The sequence below is a fragment of the Phyllobates terribilis genome, unplaced genomic scaffold (assembly GCF_046119375.1).
Source record: "Phyllobates terribilis strain yellow unplaced genomic scaffold, ASM4611937v1 Scaffold_13__5_contigs__length_258822181, whole genome shotgun sequence".
In the NCBI taxonomy this organism is placed as follows: domain Eukaryota; kingdom Metazoa; phylum Chordata; class Amphibia; order Anura; family Dendrobatidae; genus Phyllobates; species Phyllobates terribilis.
In genome coordinates this window covers 224,999,125-225,020,938 of record NW_027362773.1, presented here as the reverse complement: position 1 = coordinate 225,020,938, position 21,814 = coordinate 224,999,125, and the positions used below count along the sequence as shown (strand labels likewise).

Here is a 21,814-nt window from a genome sequence, read left to right as displayed (position 1 = left end):
AGTGTTGTGCTTCAGAAGCATCCAGCAACTATGAGTTAACAGTCACAAGAGACAGGAAGTGTTGTGCTTCAGAAGCATACAGCAACTAGAGGGGTTAACACAGTCACAGGAGACAGGGAGTGTTTTAGCAGAGCCATAGGGGGATTGTGGGGAACTTGTTGTTGTAGTCTGGCTGAAGAGAAAGGTGGTGTGTTATCTGTATCTGACAGAAGGCAACTGAACAGGATTCAGATCAGGAGAGAAACTAAGCACAGGTCAGATGAACTCCGTGAACTAACAGTCCAGAGTATTATCGGGAAGGAAGATAAGGACTGGAAGGAATTGTGTCACAGGGATCATCTCCCTCATCAAACCCTCCGCTCCCTCCATCTCCATGCAGGATAAAGAATGCTGTGCACTATTGTGTCCTTGTGAAGGAAAATCCTGTGGTTGTGTATGCATAAAAGTGTGCTGCTAAGAGATCTAATCTATGCTGAATTATGCTACTGAAGAGACTGACGTTACTGTACCTGCTCTATTGTACTGTAATGAAGATTGTTGCTGTAATATCCCTGAATTGCACTGGCCGCGCTTCAGATTAAATTCCACTGTTAAATTGTTGAAAGACTCTTGTCAGATGTGTCTGGTCAGCAACTGAATCTATCCTGTGCCTGAGAGAAGCTTCAGCACATGGTCTATGGTCGCCCTGAGTAATGGTTCCCCCAGGATTCCAACAAATTCACGAAACCGGTCTCGCCCCTATCTGAACCTAGCGGCGTGCGTGTAACACTTTGCACACGCTCATTAGATGCTTCAGTACAAAAGATAGTTATAATCCAACCATTGTGACTAATGTACATGGGTTGTTTCCTTAAACAGGCAGATGGTGAAAAAAAAAAAAAAACCCGAGTGGCCGGTATAAAAATGCAAAATTAATTACTAATTTTGTATTTTAATTAATAATTGTGGTCTGTAAAAATTGTTTATTTATTTTTTTTATCCATTGGACACAATGTCACTTCCTGGTTACACATCCCTTTTAAGGGACTTCCACGTGTCCTGATTTAATGCAGAGGTTTGATCCAGGTGGAGGATTTTGGGCTTATTTTCTAGGTATCTCACATTTTATGGGAACATTACAATTCCTTATTCATACTTTTGTTCCCTAGAGTCCATTATGTTCAGACCTCTGCGGCATACTCTTGTCACATGCATGAACGAGTGTCTATAATGGTATTTCAGGTTACATCTCGGGGTTTTGTTCAGCAGTAATACATTACATATCTGGATATTTTAGGTTTTCAATTACAGTCCCATCAGTTTTTAATATATCATATCAAAAGCATATAAAGAAATGCAAGCCGACAAGCCTGCGACTGAGCTGTCACATGTAATTTCAGGTCCATGCACCTCATCCCACATTACTTCCCAATGACCAAGGCAAAAGGTGTCGGATATTGCAGCCATGGTCTTGTCTCACTGCGACATGATGGGGAAGGACACGTGATGTGTTCTTGGTGCTCTAATAATGCCATACATTACACACACATGACACCGTGATCCACCAGGGAATTAAAGGATTATTCTAGTGGGTGGGACGGGGAATATTTAATTTATTAAACTAGCTATCAAGGAGGTGATCTAATCAGGTTTTTAGAACGAATCTATAATTTTTACTTACAACTTTACAGCTCTTGGAATTCAGAAATAAGTGAGGCTAGGGGTATATATACCTTTTAATATCGCATGCACGATCTGTCAGCAATCTCCTGACTTCTTAGTTTGGTAAGTAAAAGTGTAAACTTGTATTTCTCAATTATTATTATTTTTTTTTACACAACTGTTACTTTTACTACTGGAAACTTGGTAAATTGAATTCCCACTCCGGAGATAATGTCCAGTCGGAGCGAACTGCGCCAGAGTTTGTGCTAACTCTCGGTTGTCAATGTAATCTTACATTTCTATAAGGAATGACTAAGGAACAGCACATTGCAACGTTCTGAATAATGATCTATCGTTGTTTTATTATGGTGAATACAGGCATTTACTAAAACGGCCACGTCAGGAGGAGTGACAGATCACTTGAAGGAATCGGTCACCAGATTATTGTCACCTAATCTGCGTGCAGCATAATGTACAGTCATGGCCAAAAGTATTGAGAATGAGACAAATAGTAATTTTTCCAAAGTTTACTGCTTCATTTTTTGTAATGGCAATTTGCATATACTCCTGAATGTCAGAGTGATCAGCTTAACAGCAATTACTGTACTTGCAAAGTCAATATTTGCCCAGAAAATGAACTTTAACCCCAAAAACACATTTCAACATCATTGCAGTCCTGCCTTAAAAGGAGCAGCTAACATCGTTTTAGTGATTGATCCATTAACACAGGTGTGGGTGTTGATGAGGACAGGGCTGGCGATCAGTCATGATTAAGTAAGAATGACATCACTGGACACTTTAAAAGGAGGCTGGTTAACCATGGTTATCTCTAAAGAAACACGTGCAGCCATCATTGTGACGCGCCCCCTGGGCCAGTGTTGTTTGGGGGATACCCGGAGCCGGAATCAGATGGGGGTTGTAGTCTCCGAGTGGCGGTGACCCGGTCCGTGCCCAGGGTGTCAAGCTCAGTGTGTGGCAGTCCTACAGATGTTGCTGGATGTTCTTTAGTGTCGACTACGCCACCCGTTGATTTGCGGTCAATACGGCCGCCGCTGCAGCAGGGTCCGCTGAGGCTGGTGGTGTGTGTGCAGCTTCTGGTAGTATAACCCCCAACGGGAGGGGTATAGCCTCAGGGGGTCAGTTGTAGAGGGTGGTGGTTGTGGTGGTGCAGTGAGGATAGCAATAAGACTCCGAGTCGGGCTGTGCAGTTCAGGGTGTTTTTACTTACTGCTGTTGTTCTGGTCAGTCCGGCCTTGAGTGACCGCCCGAGCCGTGCTGCGTCCACCAGGTCCTGGACTCGGCCAACCCCCAGGTAATTCTGGAGCGTGTTCCTGAGCTCCCTTTCTGACGTTCCTTTTCTCTGGCCTTCCCCACCAGGGATCCACCTATGTCCGGCTCCCTCGGGTCTCTTGGTGGGTACACCTCTTCTGGGTTCCCTGACCCTATACTTGGTCTGCCTTCCTGGTGGATTTAGTGGGGGGTCGTGGCAGATCCTGCCCACAACCTCCGGTCTCTGGCTGAGGATTAGTGCCCTCCACCAGCTTGGGATCCGGTACCCTTGTGCCAACCCTTCACCCTGTTGCTTGTATTTGGGCTCTTGGGGTTCCCTCTTCTTCCCCTCTGGGTCCTTCTGACTCCTCTCTCTCTTCTTTCAGGACTGCTTGACCCTCTACAACAGACTGACTAGTAGCTGTCTGCCTGTCTGACCCTGATCTAAGATGGTTCCCACCTTATATACTCCCTCTATGTGTGAGCTCAGGTGACCAGCACCCAATGAGCTCCTAGCATTACCCAGACTGCTCCCCCTATCTGCCCCTACACTACTGGGATGTTCCACCCCCCTCCCACTCCAGCCAGGGACAGACACTATCGTACCTGCACATAAACTGGTGGGAGTACCGTCGGTCTGTCCCCCGGAAATGGGATGTATGTAGTGTATGCAGCCTACTGAGCTCAGTCCCACACTCCATCCTTACCCGGGAGTGGAATATCACACCTCTGGCTTGAGGTGTAATACCCCTGTAGCAGCCGAATCCTCAGGGTGCTACAATTGCACTGCACAAAAATGGCCTAACAGGGAAGAGTATCGCAGCTACAAAGATTGCACCTCAGTCAACAATCTATCGCATCATCAAGACCTTCAAGGAGAGAGCTTCCATTGTTGTCAAAAAGGCTCCAGGGCGCCCAAGAAAGACCAGCAAGCGCCAGGACCGTATCTTAAAACTGTTTCAGCTGCGGGATCGGACTACCAGCAGTGCCGAGCTTGCTCAGGAATGGCAGCAGGCTGGTGTGAGTGCTTCTGCACGCACTGTGAGGCGGAGACTCTTTGAGCAAGGGCTGGTTTCAAGGAGGACAGCAAAGAAGCCACTTCTCTCCAGAAAAAACATCAGGGACCGACTGATATTCTGCAAAAGGTACAGGGAGTGGACTGCTGAGGACTGGGGCAAAGTCCTTTTCTCTGATGAATCCCCTTTTCGATTGTTTGGGACATCTGGAAAACAGCTTATTCGGAGAAGAGGTGAGCGCTACCACCAGTCTTGTCTCATGCCAACTGTAAAGCATCCTGAAACCATTCATGTGTGGGGTTGCTTCTCAGCCAAGGGAATCGGCTCACTCAGTCTTGCCTAAAAACACAGCCATGAATAAAGAATGGTACCAGAATGTCCTCCAAGAGCAACTTCTCCCAACCGTCCAAGAGCATTTTGGCACCCAACAATGCCTTTTCCAGCATGATGGCGCACCTTGCCATAAAGCAAAGGTGATAACTAAATGGCTCATGGAACAAAACCTAGAGATTTTGGGTCCATGGCCTGGAAACTCCCCAGATCTTAATCCCATTGAGAACTTGTGGTCAATCATCAAGAGACGGGTGGACAAACAAAAGCCAACAAATTCTGGCAAAATGCAAGCATTGATTATGCAAGAATGGACTGCTATCAGTCAGGATTTGGTCCAAAAGTTGATTGAGAGCATGCCAGGGAGAATTACAGAGGTCTTGAAGAAGAAGGGGCAACACTGCAAATATTGACTTGCTGCATTAACTCATTCTAACTGTCAATATAACCTATTGGTACTCATAATATGATTGCAATTATATTTCTGAATGTGATATAAAGATCAGACAAACACTAATAAAAACCAGAGGCCAGCAGATCATGTGAAAATATAATTTTGGTGTCATTCTCAACTTTTGGCCATGACTGTAGGAGTAGAGACCCCGATTCCAATAATGTCACTTACTTCGGCTGCCTACTGGAGTTTTGATAAATTCTCCATTTTAGCTGCTGCAGCTCTGCTAGTCCTCTCAAGAGGCCAAAGAGTGCCTAAGTCTCATGAATGCACATGTGGAGTGAGGCTAGCCTTCTGTTCCAAAGGCTGACCACTCCGAGTGCCTATGCTTACACTAGTCTGTCTGAAAGTGCCTAAGTGAGCAGAATTGGTTTTTGAAGCGGTGGAAGAGGGAAGCATTGAGGAAGCCGGCTAGACGTGATTGCCTATTGCCTGCAGATTACCATTATAGCTAAAGGCAGGGTTGCCAACTGTCTAGAATTTCCTTGACCGTACATAATGGGGCAGTTTTTTGCCCTGTCCATAAAAAAAAAAAAAAAAATCGTGTTTTTTTTTTTTAAGCTATTCAGAAAAAATAAAACGTTAAGTTGGTAGCCCTGGCTAAAGGTAAATGGCATTTCTAGACAAGACAGATTACCTTTATAAAGGATTCGGGTCAACAATGAATTGTACCTACAAAGATCTTTTAAGACCACCGTGGATGGAAAGTGTTAACTCAAGATCCAATCATATTGATGGGAAGCTCCATTTTCCAAGGGATTTTCAAGAACTAACAGTACTGCCCAATAGAAGACGTGATTGTGGATCTCTTTTCTAAGCCATTAATTGCAGAGACTCTCCAGACTAATGAGGAAGCTGGGGCTATCGGATTAAGGCCAGGTTGACTGTATTTTCATTCCGAGTGCAATCCAACAAAACATCAGATCTCACACACCAATATTATTCTATGGGGCAGTGCACATGTCAGATCTTTTCCTCCAACCGAGCTGGTCTAAGGAAAAAAAAATCACAGCATGCCCAAGTTGGATCCGATATTCGGTTCGCACTTGGCCATGCAAGTCAATGAGTGTGTGGAAATAAGACTGCACTTGGATAACATCTGAGCACAGTCTGATATCCACTCACTGACACAATGGAGAAGATGGAGGGAAAAAAAAAATTCTCCATCTTCTCATATGAGAGAATCGGGTCAATTATGCAAATCACATTCTGAACAAACTGATTCTCTTGAATGAGAGAATACACTGTCGTCTGCACCTGCCCTAAGCCTGGGCTCTTTAGCAGGAGTGTGTGAGTATACAACAGCTACAGGCTTATGCAGGGATGGGGCCTATCTTGAGCAGATGGCACTGTGAACTGTTACTTTTTTTAGTCTGTACTGTATGACCTCTTAGTTGTTTCTCCTGTAAATTTCATGTCCCAATGATGAATATAATGATTGCTGCATGTCTCAAGTAAACAGTTGAAGGGGTTTTCCTTGACTATTTTACTTTTTTACTGTGGGCTTAAGGACTGACAGGCAGTTGCTCCAGCTCAGAGCAGTCACAGACCGCTTCTGACAGCGATCCAGCTCATTCACGTCAGCAGAGAGGCTTTTCTTTTGGGCTGCTCTGGCGACTGGGTGTGAAAGATGGCATCATGCTGGCTTCCCACAGTTAGACAGTGGGGAGCTGGCTGTCAATCAGCATGACTGTCGAAGTCATCAACAGAGCAGAGTGGAAGAGAAGCAGCTGCTCTGTCCACATGATGTCAGCAGAATCTATGGCAGAAGTGGTCTGTGACCGCTCTAAACCAGCAGAGATGGTCAGTGGACAGAACAGACAGGTAGTTGGCAATTACCTGCCTGTTAGTTCTTGGGGCCCCCTTTTTTTTTTTTAAAGTCCTGGATAACTCCTTTAATTCTTTCACAATGTCTAAATGCTAACGACTCTGCTGAAAGCTGGAATCCACTATAATGTCTTGGGTCCATACCAGCAGACTCTTTCAGAGATCTTATGCAGTTCAGGCCTCAATGTCTCAGAGCTGGTGGGTGACACAATATAAGTCATGTGGTTGTAACGTCCTGGTTAATCTTTGTATATTGCCTACGGCTAGAATTATGCTCTAGAAGCTTGAAATCAAGAGTTCCCCAAAAAATCAGCAACATTTATTGGGAATAATATTTGACTCTGATAGTTCTGGTCTTTCTCCCTGCAGTATTCTTGGAACGTTGGCTGCTTGTTACCTGACTGTGGTGATCATTGTGAAGTTTTACCTGACCGAGCATAACATCCTCCATAAACGAGAATATTCCTCTAAGTGAGTATATGGATCAGAACCTCCTACGTAAACCCCAGACGCCCACATGATAAAAGAACGTGTGATTCATCTGACCAGGTCACCGGCTTAGTTCATTCCACCAAGCAGAATTACCACTTTGTATATAATATACACACACACTATTTTGACAATCTACGGCCAATTCATTACCCTTGTGCTTGTTTTTTTTTTTTTTGTCTTAATTTGTTTGCACCAATTCATCTGCACCCTTATCAAGTCTAATTTATCTGTGATTGTCGTGTTGTGTTTTTTTTTTTTTTTTGTATTCTTTGTGGGCGAAGTTTATTGATTCAGATATTTTTCACCAGATTCATTAATTGTGACTTTTTAAATGGTCGCAAAATTTGGCGCTAGTCCATTCTAGTTGCCCCTGGTGTATTTTGAGTGGCCATTTTTTGGGGCATTTTTTTGCACCATGTTACCAAAAGTGAGACTTCTGGTGCTAAAAATTAACAAATACAATTCGAAACTGAATCAAAGACAATTTTTGACTTTGCTCCAAATTCATGAATCGCGTACGCCATTTTTAAGAATTTGGCGTCAAACTACAACTGATACCACAAGATCTAAAGAAGGAAAGGGACCAAATACATGTAGGTTGGCATAAGAAGAACATTTTCTGCAGCATGTGCCTGCGATGCTGGCAGGGTAAAAATGCAGCACATTTTCAGCACGCAAATACACAGCAGAAAATCCCCAGCACTTTTGCTTAGTGGGAATTTAGCCTAAAAGGCAGGTATTCACCTTTAAGAAAAATATTAGCAAAGTGCTAAATATGCAATTCCCTGACCTGTAAGTAAAGTTCCCCAAAAGGCATAAAATAGCAGTTTTTCTTCCAAGTCACCTTTTATCTCAACCAATGACGATCACATGATTTAATATAAGAAATGTACTCTGCTATATAATCTGCACACAATGTAAAGAGAAGGATACATGCATTCAGATCACAAAGGCAGCACGTAAGGGTTAAAAACGAACTCCACAGAAGACTGTTTTAATACCTGTAATGTATGAACATTTAATGATGGATTGCAAATCTTAAACCATCAGATAATCTATTCCCATATGTCAGCTGAGATTAAAAATCCGGAGATTCTAAGTCTTTATACTTTATTCAGCACATGTTCTCTGGCATTTGCAATCCATATGGGCTTCAAAGGCATCAATTTATTGATGTCGGTGTGTACTTTGCTAACAATGGGACTCCTGCAGATCACACCTTACAGATCATAGCCTTCTCTTTTTCTTCTTGTGATTTGATTAATCCTGACTGTGTTTAGCAATAATCAATAATGAAGTAATGAATATTTGCACTGGACAAACATTGCCGTCCTGATTTAATTATGTGACATTATGAGCTGTCAGACAAGCCAAAGTGTGGTAGCGAGTGAAAAACGTGATACCCATCATCCTCTGTGATCATTAGCTGCAGCGCCCCCTGCTGCCATAGTGGTTACACCCAATATTTCCTGGCAGGATTTGTCTTAAGCGACCATACTCATTAGATGACTGTCGGCCAAATGATGCTTTGGCTGATTCTACTACTGGCCGCCATCTTGGTCGTCTCTCCCATACACAGGAACGCTCCTGTGGTCTCTGAGGAGTCCCCAACAAACATCTCTGCCTGCAGCTTATGTCCAGGAGAAAAATGTGATGGCCAGTCTGAAATTAGAAATGCACGAATGACCTTTCTTCTGACAATCATTTGGCTGGCGTTCCCATACACATTACTGTTGGCCAAACCCACTGATATGGAATATGTTTGGGGGCCTTTAGCTTCTGGGTTGTCTGCTAGTGACAAAAGTACAGAGAAGTGATTGAGGTCTACCGATGCTTCAAAGAAACACTACAAAGCAAACTCAAGGTAGTGAACTGTGACTTCTTTATGACCTGCTTTGTTTCGCTCTTTCAGTGCATCTACATTGGCTTCGATGTTTAGTGTGATACCAACTATCTGCTTTGGCTTTCAGGTAATTTGCTGATATTTAAGGAATAAAATAAATCAAAATGTCCTTGTCTTATTCCATGTTCTAGGGGGAAAAAAAAATATTACAATGCTATTTAAAAAAAAGAGAGAAAAAATCCCATGTGTCATTCGTAATGGCCCTTCCATGGTTCCCCACTGGCTATGTTCTTCCTGCTCCATCAATGATATGTGACTGCTTCAGCCAGTGATTGCCTGCTCTCCTGCCAGTCGCTCTACAACTTGTCCTCCTGGGACATCTTCTCCTACGTGACCTCAAGGTTGGCCAGACGAGCAGAGGACCAGTAGACCAGTAAAAGCAAGCATGGAAGCAACATGCTTGATTTTTGTCCTTTCCATAGGAAATCAGCAGAAAAATTTACACCATAATCTGCACAATTTTAATGTTGGCTTGACTCCATGGCTTTCTCTCTTGTGTCTTGTATAATAACTGTACAGCAGCAATTCATCCCCTTATGGACGTATCCTTAAGTAATGTTCTGTGTCTTCATCTTTTAGTGCCATGAAGCTTGTATAACCATTTATAGCAGTATGAAGAACAAATGTCTATCAAACTGGGTTGCAGTGTCCGTGCTGTCCATGCTGATCTGTCTGCTCATTTACTCTCTAACAGGTAGAGAAAAAATATCATTAATGTAGAGATATCCATGTGATGGCATTGGGCACTAGCATGGTGATATACAGATGTACCCTTAACCCCTTCAGGACCCAGCCTATTTTGACCCTAAAGACCTTGGCATTTTTGTCAATTCTGACCAGTGTCCCTTTACGAAGTAAAAACTATGGAACACTTCAACGGATCCTAGCGATTCTGAGATTGTTTTTTCGTGACATATTGGGCTTCATGTTAGTATTAAATTTAGGTCGATAATATTTGCGTTTATTTGTGAAAAAATCAAAAATATGGGAAAAATTTTGAAAATTTTGCAATTTTCAAATTTTGAATTTTTATTCTGCTAAACTAGAGAGTGATGTGACACAAAATAGTTAATAAATAACATTTCCCACATGTCTACTTTACATCAGCACAATTTTGGAAAAAAAAAAATTTTTGGTAGGAAGTTAAAAGGGTTCAAAGTTCATCAGCAAATTTTCTTTTTTCCAGAAAAATTTGCAAAGCCATTTTTTTTAGTGACCACATCACATTTGAAGTCCCTTTGAGGGGTGTACATGACAGAAAACACCCAAAAGTGACACCATTCCAAAAACTGCACCCCTCAAGCTACTCAAAACTACATTCATGAAGATTATTTACCCTTCAGGTGCATCACAGGAACTAAAGCAACATGGAAGAAAAAAATGAACATTTTAATTTTTCTAACAAAATTTTTTTTCTAGCCTAAATTTTTTAATTTTCACATGGGTAACAGGGTAAATTGCATCCTAAAATTTGTTGGGCATTTTCTCCTGAGTAAACCAATACCTCATATGTGGTCATAAACCACTGTTTGGGCACACGACAGGGCTCAGAAGGGAAGGAGCGCCATTTCACTTTTTGATTGGAAAATTAGCTCCAAAAGTCAAATTGCGCTCCTTCCCTTCTGAGCCCTGCCATGCGCCCAAACAGTGGTTTATGACCACATATGAGGTATCGGTGTACTCAGGTGAAATTGACCAACAAATTTTAGGATGCATTTTATCCTGTTACCTATGTGAAAATTAAAAAAAATAGGCTAAAAGAAATTTTTTGTAAAAAAAAAAAAAAAGTATTTTTAATTTTTACAGATTAATTTGTGAAGCACCTGGGGGTTCCAAGTGCTCACTATGCATCTAGATAGGTGCCTTGGGGGGTCTAGTTTCCAAAATGGGGTCACTTGTGGGGGAGCTCCAATGTTTAGGCACACAGGGGCTGTCCAAACACGACATGGTGTCCGCTAACAAATTGGAACCATGTTGCGTTTGGAGAGCCCCTGTGTGTGTAAACATTGGAGCTCCCCCATAAGTGACCCCATTTTGGAAACTAGACCCCCCAAGGCACCTATCTAGATGCATAGTGAGCACTTGGAACCCCCAGGTGCTTCACAAATTGATTCGTAAAAATGAAAAAGTGGAAAAAAAATACTTTTTCATTTTTACGGATTAATTTGTGAAGCACCTGGGGGTTCCAAGTGCTCACTATGCATCTAGATAGGTGCCTTGGGGGGTCTAGTTTCCAAAATGGGGTCACTTGTGGGGGAGCTCCAATGTTTAGGCACACAGGGCCTCTCCAAACGCAACATGGTGTCCGCTAACAATTTGAGCCGAAATTGTTAGCGTACACCATGTTGCGTTTAAAGAGCTCCTGTGTGCCTAAACATTGGAGCTCCCCCATAAGTGACCCCATTTTGGAAACTAGACCGCCCAAGGCACCTATCTAGATGCATAGTGAGCACTTGGAACCCCCAGGTGCTTCACAAATTGATTCATAAAAATGAAAAAGTGGAAAAAAAATACTTTTTCATTTTTACGGATTAATTTGTGAAGCACCTGGGGGTTCCAAGTGCTCACTATGCATCTAGATAGGTGCCTTGGGGGTTCTAGTTTCCAAAATGGGGTGACTTGTGGGGGAGCTCCAATGTTTCGGCACACAGGGGCTGTCCAAACACGACATGGTGTCCGCTAACAAATTGGAACCATGTTGCGTTTAGAGAGCCCCTGTGTGTAAACATTGAAGCTCCCCCACAAGTGACCCTATTTTGGAAACTAGACCCCCCAGGGAACTTATCTAGATGTAGTGTATGTGAGTTTGGTGTGTGGTGTATACACCACACACACACACAAACAACCTCACATACACTACAACACACACACCAACCTGACATAGGTTGGTGTGTGTTGTGTGTGTGCGTGATGTTTTGTATGTCATGCTAGTGTGGGTGAGTTCTGTAGGGAAGGTCAGGATGTGTTTAGTCCGGGGACATGTGATGAATTTTGAAACATTCATTCAAACACAGTCCCGGTTTATCAGGACACGTTTCACATTGGAAACGGGTGACCTTTCTTATCCCCCTTTTATGGCAGACCCGGCACCTTTTTCTTACCGTGACCTCACCAGGAAAATGTTGCCCTGGTACCACACGGGAGACTCGAGTTCCAGGGGTGCTGGGGCCCGCTTCTTCTTCGCTTCTAAAAATCAGGGCCTTTATCACCGCCTCCTGGAAGTTGAGGAAGGTGTTGGTGGTCTGGCCTGCACATCGTGACAGCACGTATGCGTTATACAGTGCCATTTGAACGATGTGCACGGCCAGTTTTTTATACCAGACTTTCGCCTTCCTCATCGCACTGTAGGGCTGGAGGACTTGATCAGAAAGATCAACTCCCCCCATGTGCTTGTTGTACCCCAGGGCACAGTCCGGTTTGCGGACCGGTGCTGGGGTACCTCTAACGTTGGTGGCCGTGGTGCCGGGACCATGGATTGTGGTCAAGAAAAAGACGTCCCTTTTGTCTTTGTACTTCACCACAACCATGTTGCCGCTACAAATGAGCTCGGCTCTCACCCTTTGGGAAAACCTGCTCAATTAGCGTCAAAGGGAGACCCCTCTGGGTTCTGCGCACAGTACCGCAAGCGGCGGTAGCTCTGGCAGAGAGGGACTGAAATAGGGGAATGCTTGTATAAAAGTTATCAACGTATAGATGGTAACCTTTATCAAGCAGTGGGCGGATCAAATCCCACACTATTTTCCCACTTACCTTCAGAGCAGGTGGACATTCTGGGGACTGAATCCTCGAATCCTTTCCTTCGTAAACTCTAAAGCTGTGAGTGTACCCTGAGGCACTTTCGCACAGCTTGTAGAGCTTTATTCCGTACCTGGCCCTCTTACTGGGCAGGTATTGTCGGAATTGAAGCCTCCCTTTGAAGTGGATGAGGGATTCATCCACAGAAATTTCCCTTTGGGGAACGTACACTTCAGCAAACTTCTTGCTGAAGTGTTCTATGACCGGACGAATTTTGAACAGTCTGTCAAAATTCGGGTCATCGCGGGGAAGGCTGTCCGTGTTATCCCTGAAATGTAAAAATTTGTGAATGACCTCAAATCTTTTGCGGGTCATCACCATTCCGAACACTGGAGTTTGATATAAAATATCGGTACTCCAGTATTGACGGATTTCTGGTTTATTCACAATCCCCATGTGAAGTACCAGTCCCCAATATTTTAACATTTCTACTGAGTCAACGGGACTCCAAGTAGAAAACATTGAATTTGGGTTTGCAGACAAAAATTGTTGGGCGTAAATGTTAGTCTGCTCCACCATGAGACTGACAATGGCCTCAGAGAAATAGACTTTGAAAAAGTCTATTTCCCTGAGGTTTGCGGTCTCAAACTGGATTCCTGATTGGGGAAGGAAATCAGGAATCCGCGGAGCGTAATTTTCAGGGACGGGGGTCCACACCGGGGCACTGGTGCTAGGTTGGGCGTGACTAGCACCAGGTTGAGGGTTACTTTCAGATGGCTGTGGGTCTTCTTCCACGGCCTCCGGACGATGCCTTGACCTCTGACGTCGTCTTGGTGCCGACTCGGTGTCACTGGAGGAGGAAGAATGAGAGGAATAGAGGAACGTGGGGTCCTCTCCCTCACTATCAGCTTCGGAGGCAATAAATGAATATGCCTCCTCAGCTGAGTACGCCCTAGGGCGGGACGGGCGGGACATTTTGTGTGCTGTGGGGAAAAAAAAATCTAAACTTTATTATTAGTATGAGTGTACGTGTGTATGTGTGAGTGCTTGGTGTAAATCACGTGTGGGGGCGGTCAGGCGCACGGGGCGCAGGAGGGGGCACGGTCAGGCGCACGGGGCACAGGAGGGGGCACAGTCAGGCGCACGGGGCACAGGAGGGGGCACAGTCAGGCGCACAGGGCACAGGAGGGGGCGCAGGAGGGGGCGCACGGGGCGCAGGAGGGGGCGCACGGGGCGCAGGAGGGGGCGCAGTCAGGCGCAGGAGGGGGCGCAGTCAGGCGCAGGAGGGGGCGCAGTCAGGCGCACGGGGCGCAGGAGGGGGCGCAGTCAGGCGCACGGGGCGCAGGAGGGGGCGCGCTCAGGCGTACGGGGCGCAGGAGGGGGCGCGCTCAGGCATACGGGGCGCAGGAGGGAGTTGAGGAGATGGAAGAGCCAGCAGTAATCACTGGGCAGAAAGGGGGGTAGGAGCCGGCAGGCAGCAGGGGGGGTGATCACTCCGATGGCGGGGGGGGGCTGGTGATCACTGGGGGGGTGAGATCACTGGGGGGGGTGAGATCCCTGGGGGGGGGTGAGATCCCTGGGGGGGGGTGAGATCCCTGGGGGGGGGTGAGATCCCTGGGACTGGGGGATGGTGTTGTGATCCCTGGGACTGGGGGATGGTGTTGTGATCACAGGCGCAGGAGACCACCGGCTGTCAGAAGGAGAGCAGCAGCCGGTGGATGAAGACGTGGGAGAGAGCGGAGGGAGCGGTAGGAAATTGGGCTGGGGTGGAGGGGTGGGGGGTGGTAGGGGATGGAGGGGGGGGTCGGGGGCTAAGTGGGGGCTGGAGTGAGACAAGGGGAGAAACAATTACCGGCGGCAGCAATGTGGGGCGGCAGGGGATCGCGGGCAGCAGCGGATCGCAGGAAGCGGGGGTTGCTGGCGGCGAGGGTCGCTGGCGGGTCTCTGGCGGGGGTTGCTGGCGGGTCTCTGGCGGGTCTGGGGTCGACGTCGGCGGCGGCTAACCAATCTCCTCAGCATCCACGGACAGGATAGAAGCTGAGGAATTTGGTTAGCCATTTAAATTTCCTCCTCCGCATCTGATTGGAGGGCTAGCGTCACATGGACACTAGCCTCAATCAGATCTGGGGGGGAGGGGACAGAGGTGACACTCCCCCCAGCCAATGGCTGATGCTGTAAGCATCAGGCTATGCCCAGATTGAAATATTTCACCAATTTTCATTGGTGAAATGTTTCATTCATTCCGATTGGCAGTTTCACTAAAAGTGAAAATGAAACTACCAATCGGAGGGGTCCCAGGCACGGGGGGGTTAATCCACCCCCCCTGGGGTCAACTTCAGGTTGTCTAGTTGCATCAGCAACTGTGACACCTGAGTGACCCCGCTCGCAGGCGCTGCAGGGGCTCTTTCCCTCCATGTCACAGACGCTGTGACATGGGTCGGGAACGAACTGTTTTCCATGTCACAAACGGTGTGACACGGGTCGGGAAGGGGTTAAAGGGAATCTGTCAGTAGGATCGACCCTTCTCAGCCATCTATGTGGGCATGTAGGTCATAGGAAGCTGGATAAAATGGTACCTTCATATCTGATGTCTTATTCCAGAGAAATCCACATTGTTCTTATATGTAAATGAACTATTAAGATCAATGGGCCAGACATACTGTAGATCTCCCGGAGAATCTGCCTTCAGAGCTCATTTTAACCCCTTTCTGGCCTGGAACGTATTAGTACACCCCAGGCCATCACCCCCGGTTCAGTGAGGGCTCCGGAACGCACTGAACCGAGCACATGTCAGTTGATTCTTACAGCTGACATGTGCCCGCAACAGCCGCGGGTGGAATCGCGATCCACCCGCAGCTGTTAACCAGTTAGATGCCGCTGTCAATCTGACAGCGGCATTTAACAGAGCTGCGCCGGAAGCGTGTCACTTACCCCACCCATCGGTGACCCCATCACGTGATCGCGGGTCACTGATGGGTGGGCATGACAACCCTGGGTCTGCAGCAGACCCCAGTGGTTGTCATGTAAAGATCGCTATGAGCGCCGCCTAGTGGTCGGCGCTCATAGCACAGGAGCATTTCTGCTACATAGAGGTGATCTGCTCATCACCTCTATGTAGCAGAGGCTATCAGACAGTTGCTGCTTCTAGTCTCATATGAAAACTATATAAGCATGCAAAAAGTGTAATGTAATATATATATATATATATATATATATATATTGTATGTGTTTTTAAAAATGTTTAAAAAATTTTTTTTTTTTTTTTTTTAATCACCCCCTTTTGCCCCATTCAAAATAAAATAATAAAAAATAAACCCCACATACACATATTTGGTATCGCAGTGTTCAGAATCGCCCGATCTATCAATATAAATAAAGAATTAATCCAATCGGTAAACGGTGTAACGAGAAAAAAAAAACTCCAAACGCCAGAATTAAGGTTTTTTTTGGTCAATGCAACATTGCAATAAAATGTAATAACTGGCGATCAAAACATCGTATCTACCCCAAAATAGTATCACTAAAAACGTCAGCTCGGCGTGCAAAAAATAAGCCCTCACCCAGCCCCAGATCCTGAAAAATGGAGACTCTACGGGTCTCGGAAAATGGCGTTTTTTGTATTTTTTTTAAGCAAACTTTGGATCTTTTTTTTTCACCACTTAAATAAAAAAGAACCTATACATGTTTGGTGTCTACAAACTCTTAATGACCTGGAGAATAATGATGGCAGGTCAGTTTTAGCATTGAGGGAACGTGGAAAGCAAAAAAAAAAAAAAAAACTGTGAAATTGCATTTTTTTTTTTTTTTTTTTTTGCAATTTCACCGCACTTGGAATTTTTTACCCGTTTTCCAGTACACGATATGGTAAAACTAGTAATGACCTTTTAAAAGTACAACTTGTCCAACAAAAAATAAGCCCTCACACGGCCATATTGCCCAAAAAATAAAAACGCTATGGCTCTGGGAAGAAGGGGAGCAAAAAACGAAAATTCAAAAACTGAAAATGCTCCGGTCATGAAGGGGTTAACTGAAGGTAGGCATTACCAGTGTGAGACATGTAATGACTTGACAGGCTGCTCTCCTGATCTATGTCTCACACTGGTAACTAGAGGCAAATTCTCCAGGAGATCTATGTCCGGCCCATAGATCTTAACAGCTCATTTACATAATGAAAAAAACATGGACTTCACTGGAATAAGAAATTGCATCCCAGATGACGAGGTATCATTTTATTCAGCTTCCTATGATCTACATGCAACTATAGACCACTTAGGAAGGCTGATCCTGCTGCCAGATTCCCATTAATGGAGGATGAAAATATCCTTACTTTTCTAAACTTGAATTTATCTGACAAAATGATGACTGTCAACTCCAGACCATTCATGGGGATATAATTTGTCACTACCAGTCTAACCTGCATCGGTAGAAACCATTTTAAAATATCACGTCTTAAAGGAGTGGGCTACTATTTTAATACTAAATATTTGGAAAATGCCTTAAAATTGATTGCTATATCAATTAATAATAATAATAATAATGTATTAGGATTCCTCTACCTGATATCTAACATGCTCTGAAGGGTAGGAGACCATGTAGACATTTATGGCACACTGGTGGTTGTATATGGCTGCACAGATATGGGACTCTATGGACGCAGGGCTTGATATGTAATTTTATTATAAAAACAGTATAAATTCTATTTTTATAATAAAATAACACACTCCGTGTCAGTGTGTTTACTAGGACTTCCCACAAACCCCTCTATGGTCTCATTTACATGTAATTTTTTGTGTACGAACTCTATCCATATTTTTCATGGGCAGAACTCATACCTACTATATTCTATAGAGCTGTTCACCTGTCCGAATTTTATTTTTCGTGGACCGGTCGATCCATGCAAAATCATGGAGGCATGTCATATTAATCCAAGTGTCGGATCAGAATCAGAAATTCAAGTCTGTGGTTCAGTGGAAAAATTGGACCGCACTCTGATGCCATCCAAGTACTATCTGTTGTTTTTTTTTTTTTTTTTTTTTTTTGTGGACTGCTAGTTAGGAGGAGGTAGAGAAATTAAAATCTGATAACTGATTCATGTACAAGAAAAACAGTTCTAGTTTCATCAGGGATTTTGTTCAAATGGATGTCTTTGGATACAAAAGTCACACTATGCAGAAAATGTTTTATTATCTTTATCCTCTTGTATCACAATTCACCTCCATGTAGTACAACATTTGGTCATGGAATAGGGTGGGTAGTGTGCAGCACTGGTCATTCATTAAAGTCCACCCGAAAGCCCCTCCGGGCGCGCGTTCAGCATACAGACATGCAGTTGTAACCAGGGCTTCCCAGCCAGTCTCCCATGCTGGCACTTACCAGGCCTGAAGCTGTGTAATATTTGTGATTTGACGAGCGTAGGTACGTTCAGCTTATGACTTATCTACCTTCTCCAACTTTAGGCATCTATGGATTCCTTACATTTGGGGAAAGTGTAGCAGCGGATATCCTGATGTCCTATCCAGGCAATGATGCTGTGGTTATAGTAGCCCGATTGCTGTTTGCCATCTCGATTATTACCATCTACCCAATCATACTTCTGCTAGGAAGGTAAGCTTCTCCTGGAGTTCTACATTATATCACAATAGGTTCTTGCTAAGGTGAAAACTCTAGAAAAATGGTTTACTCATGTTCTCCTTATTAAAGGGAATCTTTAGCAGGATTTCACACCCCAAACTATTAATCTGCAGTCTGGGTCCTGCTGTCCTGTCTATTTTGAGGTCTGCTGGCACATAGGAAGGTGAGATACTAGAGTTTGAGACCATCCTGATTGGGTAAACCATGTTGAGGTGGGATAACTTTTACATTCTTTTGATTAAAATCATGTCAACCAAGTACCCTATGTTCCTTACCCTGCAGTAAATAAATAGTAATACATGTATTTGGCGATTTTATTCTAGGTTTTATTTATGTGCATGTAGCTCTTTCAAAGACAAGTCCAGCAATATTTTTACAGGGCTAGTCTGTTCCTCTGTTCCTGAGAAATAAGCATTTGAAACCATATGCAAATGAGGCTAAAGAGCTATGGTAGATCTGAAGCCTCTGTCACTCCAGCTCTATTCCCCGCCTCCTCCTGATTCACTGACTGCTTTTTTGCCTGAAGTCACACAGTAGAGAGGCTGTCAAGCAAGAGCAAGCAGCGCTAGGAGGAGAATAGAGCTGGAGTGACAGAGGCTTCAGATCTACAAACAGCTCTTCAACCTCATTTGCATATTAATTCTAACGCTGATTTCTCAGTAACAGTGGAACAGACTGGCCATGTAAAGGTATGGCTGGACTTGTCTGTAAAAGTGATACATGTATATATACACTGCTCAAAAAAATAAAGGGAACACTTAAACAGAATATAACTCCAAGTAAATCAAACTTCTGTGAAATCAAACTGTCCACTTAGGAAGCAACACTGATTGACAATCAATTTCACATGCTGTTGTGCAAATGGAATAGACAATAGATGGAAATTATTGGCAATTATCAAGACACCCTCATAAAGGAGTGGTTCTGCAGGTGGGGACCACAGACCACATCTCAGTACCAATGCTTTCTGGCTGATGTTTTGGTCACTTTTGAATGTTGGTTGTGCTTTCACACTCGTGGTAGCATGAGACGGACTCTACAACCCACAGAAGTTGCTAAGGTAGTGCAGCTCATCCAGGATGGCACATCAATGCGAGCCGTGGCAAGAAGGTTTGCTGTGTCTGTCAGCGTAGTGTCCAGAGACTGGCCAGTACACCAGGAGACGTGGAGGGGGGCCGTAGAAGGGCAACAACCCAGCAGCAGGACCGCTACCTCCGCCTTTGTGCAAGGAGGAACAGGAAGAGCACTGCCAGAGCCCTGCAAAATTATCTCCAGCAGGCCACAAATGTGCATGTCTGCACAAACTGTTAGAAATCGACTCTATGAGGGCCCGACGTCCACTGATGGGGGTTGTGCTCACAGCCCAACACCATGCAGGACGACTGGCATTTGCCACAGAACTCGAGGATTGGCAAAGTCGCCACTGGCGCCCTGTGCTCTTCACAGATGAAAGCAGGTTCACACTGAGCACATGTGACAGACGTGACAGAGTCTGGAGACGCAATGGAGAGCGATCTGCTGCCTGCACCATCCTTCAGCATGACCGGTTTGGCAGTGGGTCAGTAATGGTGTGGGGTGGCATTTCTTTGGAGGGCCGCACAGCCCTCCATGTGCTCGCCAGAGATAGCCTGACTGCCATTAGGTACCGAGATGAGATCCTCAGACCCCTTGTGAGACCATATGCTGGTGCGGTTGGCCCTGGGTTCCTCCTAAGGCTGGAGTGTGTCAGCAGTTCCTGCAAGATGAAGGCATTGAAGCTATGGACTGGCCCGCCCATTCCCCAGACCTGAATCCGATTGAGCACATCTGGGCCATCATGTCTCGCTCCATCCACCAACGTCACGTTGCACCACAGACTGTCCAGGAGTTGGCAGATGCTTTAGTCCAGGTTTGGGAGGAGATCCCACAGGAGACCATCCGCAACCTCATCTGGAGCATGCCCAGGCGTTGTAGGAAGGTCATACAGGCACGTGGAGGCCACACACAATACTGCGCCTCATTTTGACTTGTTTTAAGGACATTACATCAAAGTTGGATCAGCCTGTAGTGTGTTTTTCCACTTTAATTTTGGAGGTGACTCCAAATCCAGGTCTCCATTGGTTAATAAATTTGATTTCCATTGATTATTTTTGTGTGATTTTGTTGTCAGCACATTCAAATTTGTACAGAACAAAGTATTCAATGAGAATATTTCATTCATTCAGATCTAGGATGTGTTATTTGAGTGTTCCCTTTATTTTTTTGAGCAGTGTACTTTTAGAGGTGAAATCCTGCTGACAGGTTCCCTTTAAGGAGCCTTTAGGAAGGCAGGTTGCATGCTTTGGACAATCCCTTTTTGTTAGAAGCGTTGCCAAACAATCTGGTCACAAGGTGCTGCTTCTGAGACCGCAGTGATTGGCTGTAGTCTGTGTGGGATACCCAACAACACGGTAACAAGGACCTTGTAAATGGATTTTCTAAACCACACAACCCCTCTTTTATACATTTTATATAGGCCTGATATTTGTAAACCCAGAATGTAATGGGATGTTTCATGGCGATGACAGCTACAATACTAGCTGTCCATACTATCTGACATATGGTATAGAGTCTCTATTCTAACCATGCAAACTGCCTCCTCACACAGGAAGAGGATGGGAACTCTAGTGCCATCTATTGGAAGTAGCAGTCCTATAAGTCAATACTGACCCTATAATGTGCCAGCCACATAACTTTTATTCAAGTCATGTGGCAAAGCTCGTTAAAGGTTCGCCATTGACTTTTAGGATCGCTGCTTCCAATAGGTGGCACAAGAGGAGCATTGCATGGCCTGTAAGTCTCTCTACACTGGCATGTTACTGTCTCTCTATGAGGAACATTACCTCTTAGACCCTAGTCTAACCATGTAACAGACATCTTAACTCCCACAATGCATTGCTTCTGATAAAGGGGTCTTCTGGAATTTATTCAAATTCGACCAAGAGCAAAGAATATGTAAATAATTATATAAAAAAAAAAAAGTCAATCCCTGGCTTCTCCTTGACACCACGCAACTTCCTACAGTGATCACCTGACCACTGCAGCAATCACCGGCCTCTGATTGGCTGCAGTGGTCACAGAATGATGCACGTCATGTGATCTCTACGGTAAGCAGGCAGAGACCTGCAGGAGACTGTAGAGGATTCCTTTCTTTTTCTAACAACTTGCAAAATTTGGATTTTAACACTCTGCTGGCTAGAGAATGCATCACAATTAAAAGCATTGTACAGTGCTGGCCAAAAGTATTGGCACCCCTGCAATTCTGTCAGATAATACTCAGTTTCTTCCTGAAAATGATTGCAATCACAAATTCTTTGGTATTATTATCTTCATTTAATTTGCTTGCAAGGAAAAAACACAAAAGAGAATGAAGCAAAAATCAAATCATTGATCATTTCACACAAAACTCCAAAAAAGGACCGGACAAAAGTATTGGCGCCCTCAGCCTAATACTTGGTTGCACAACCTTTAGCCAAAATAACTGCGAACAACCGCTTC

At 44.7% G+C, this 21,814-nt stretch overlaps 1 protein-coding gene across 1 annotated transcript in view; it reads left to right on the top strand.

Annotated features, from left to right (window-relative positions):
* SLC38A8 (solute carrier family 38 member 8) overlaps positions 1-21,814 on the top strand; it is a 57,994-nt gene that overhangs the window by 26,018 nt on the left and 10,162 nt on the right. Inside the window, exons 4-7 of the mRNA XM_073659320.1 lie at positions 6,907-7,008; positions 8,942-8,999; positions 9,512-9,626; positions 18,124-18,271. Coding sequence (XP_073515421.1) covers positions 6,907-7,008; positions 8,942-8,999; positions 9,512-9,626; positions 18,124-18,271 — 423 coding nt within the window. The remainder of the gene's footprint in view (positions 1-6,906; positions 7,009-8,941; positions 9,000-9,511; positions 9,627-18,123; positions 18,272-21,814) is intronic.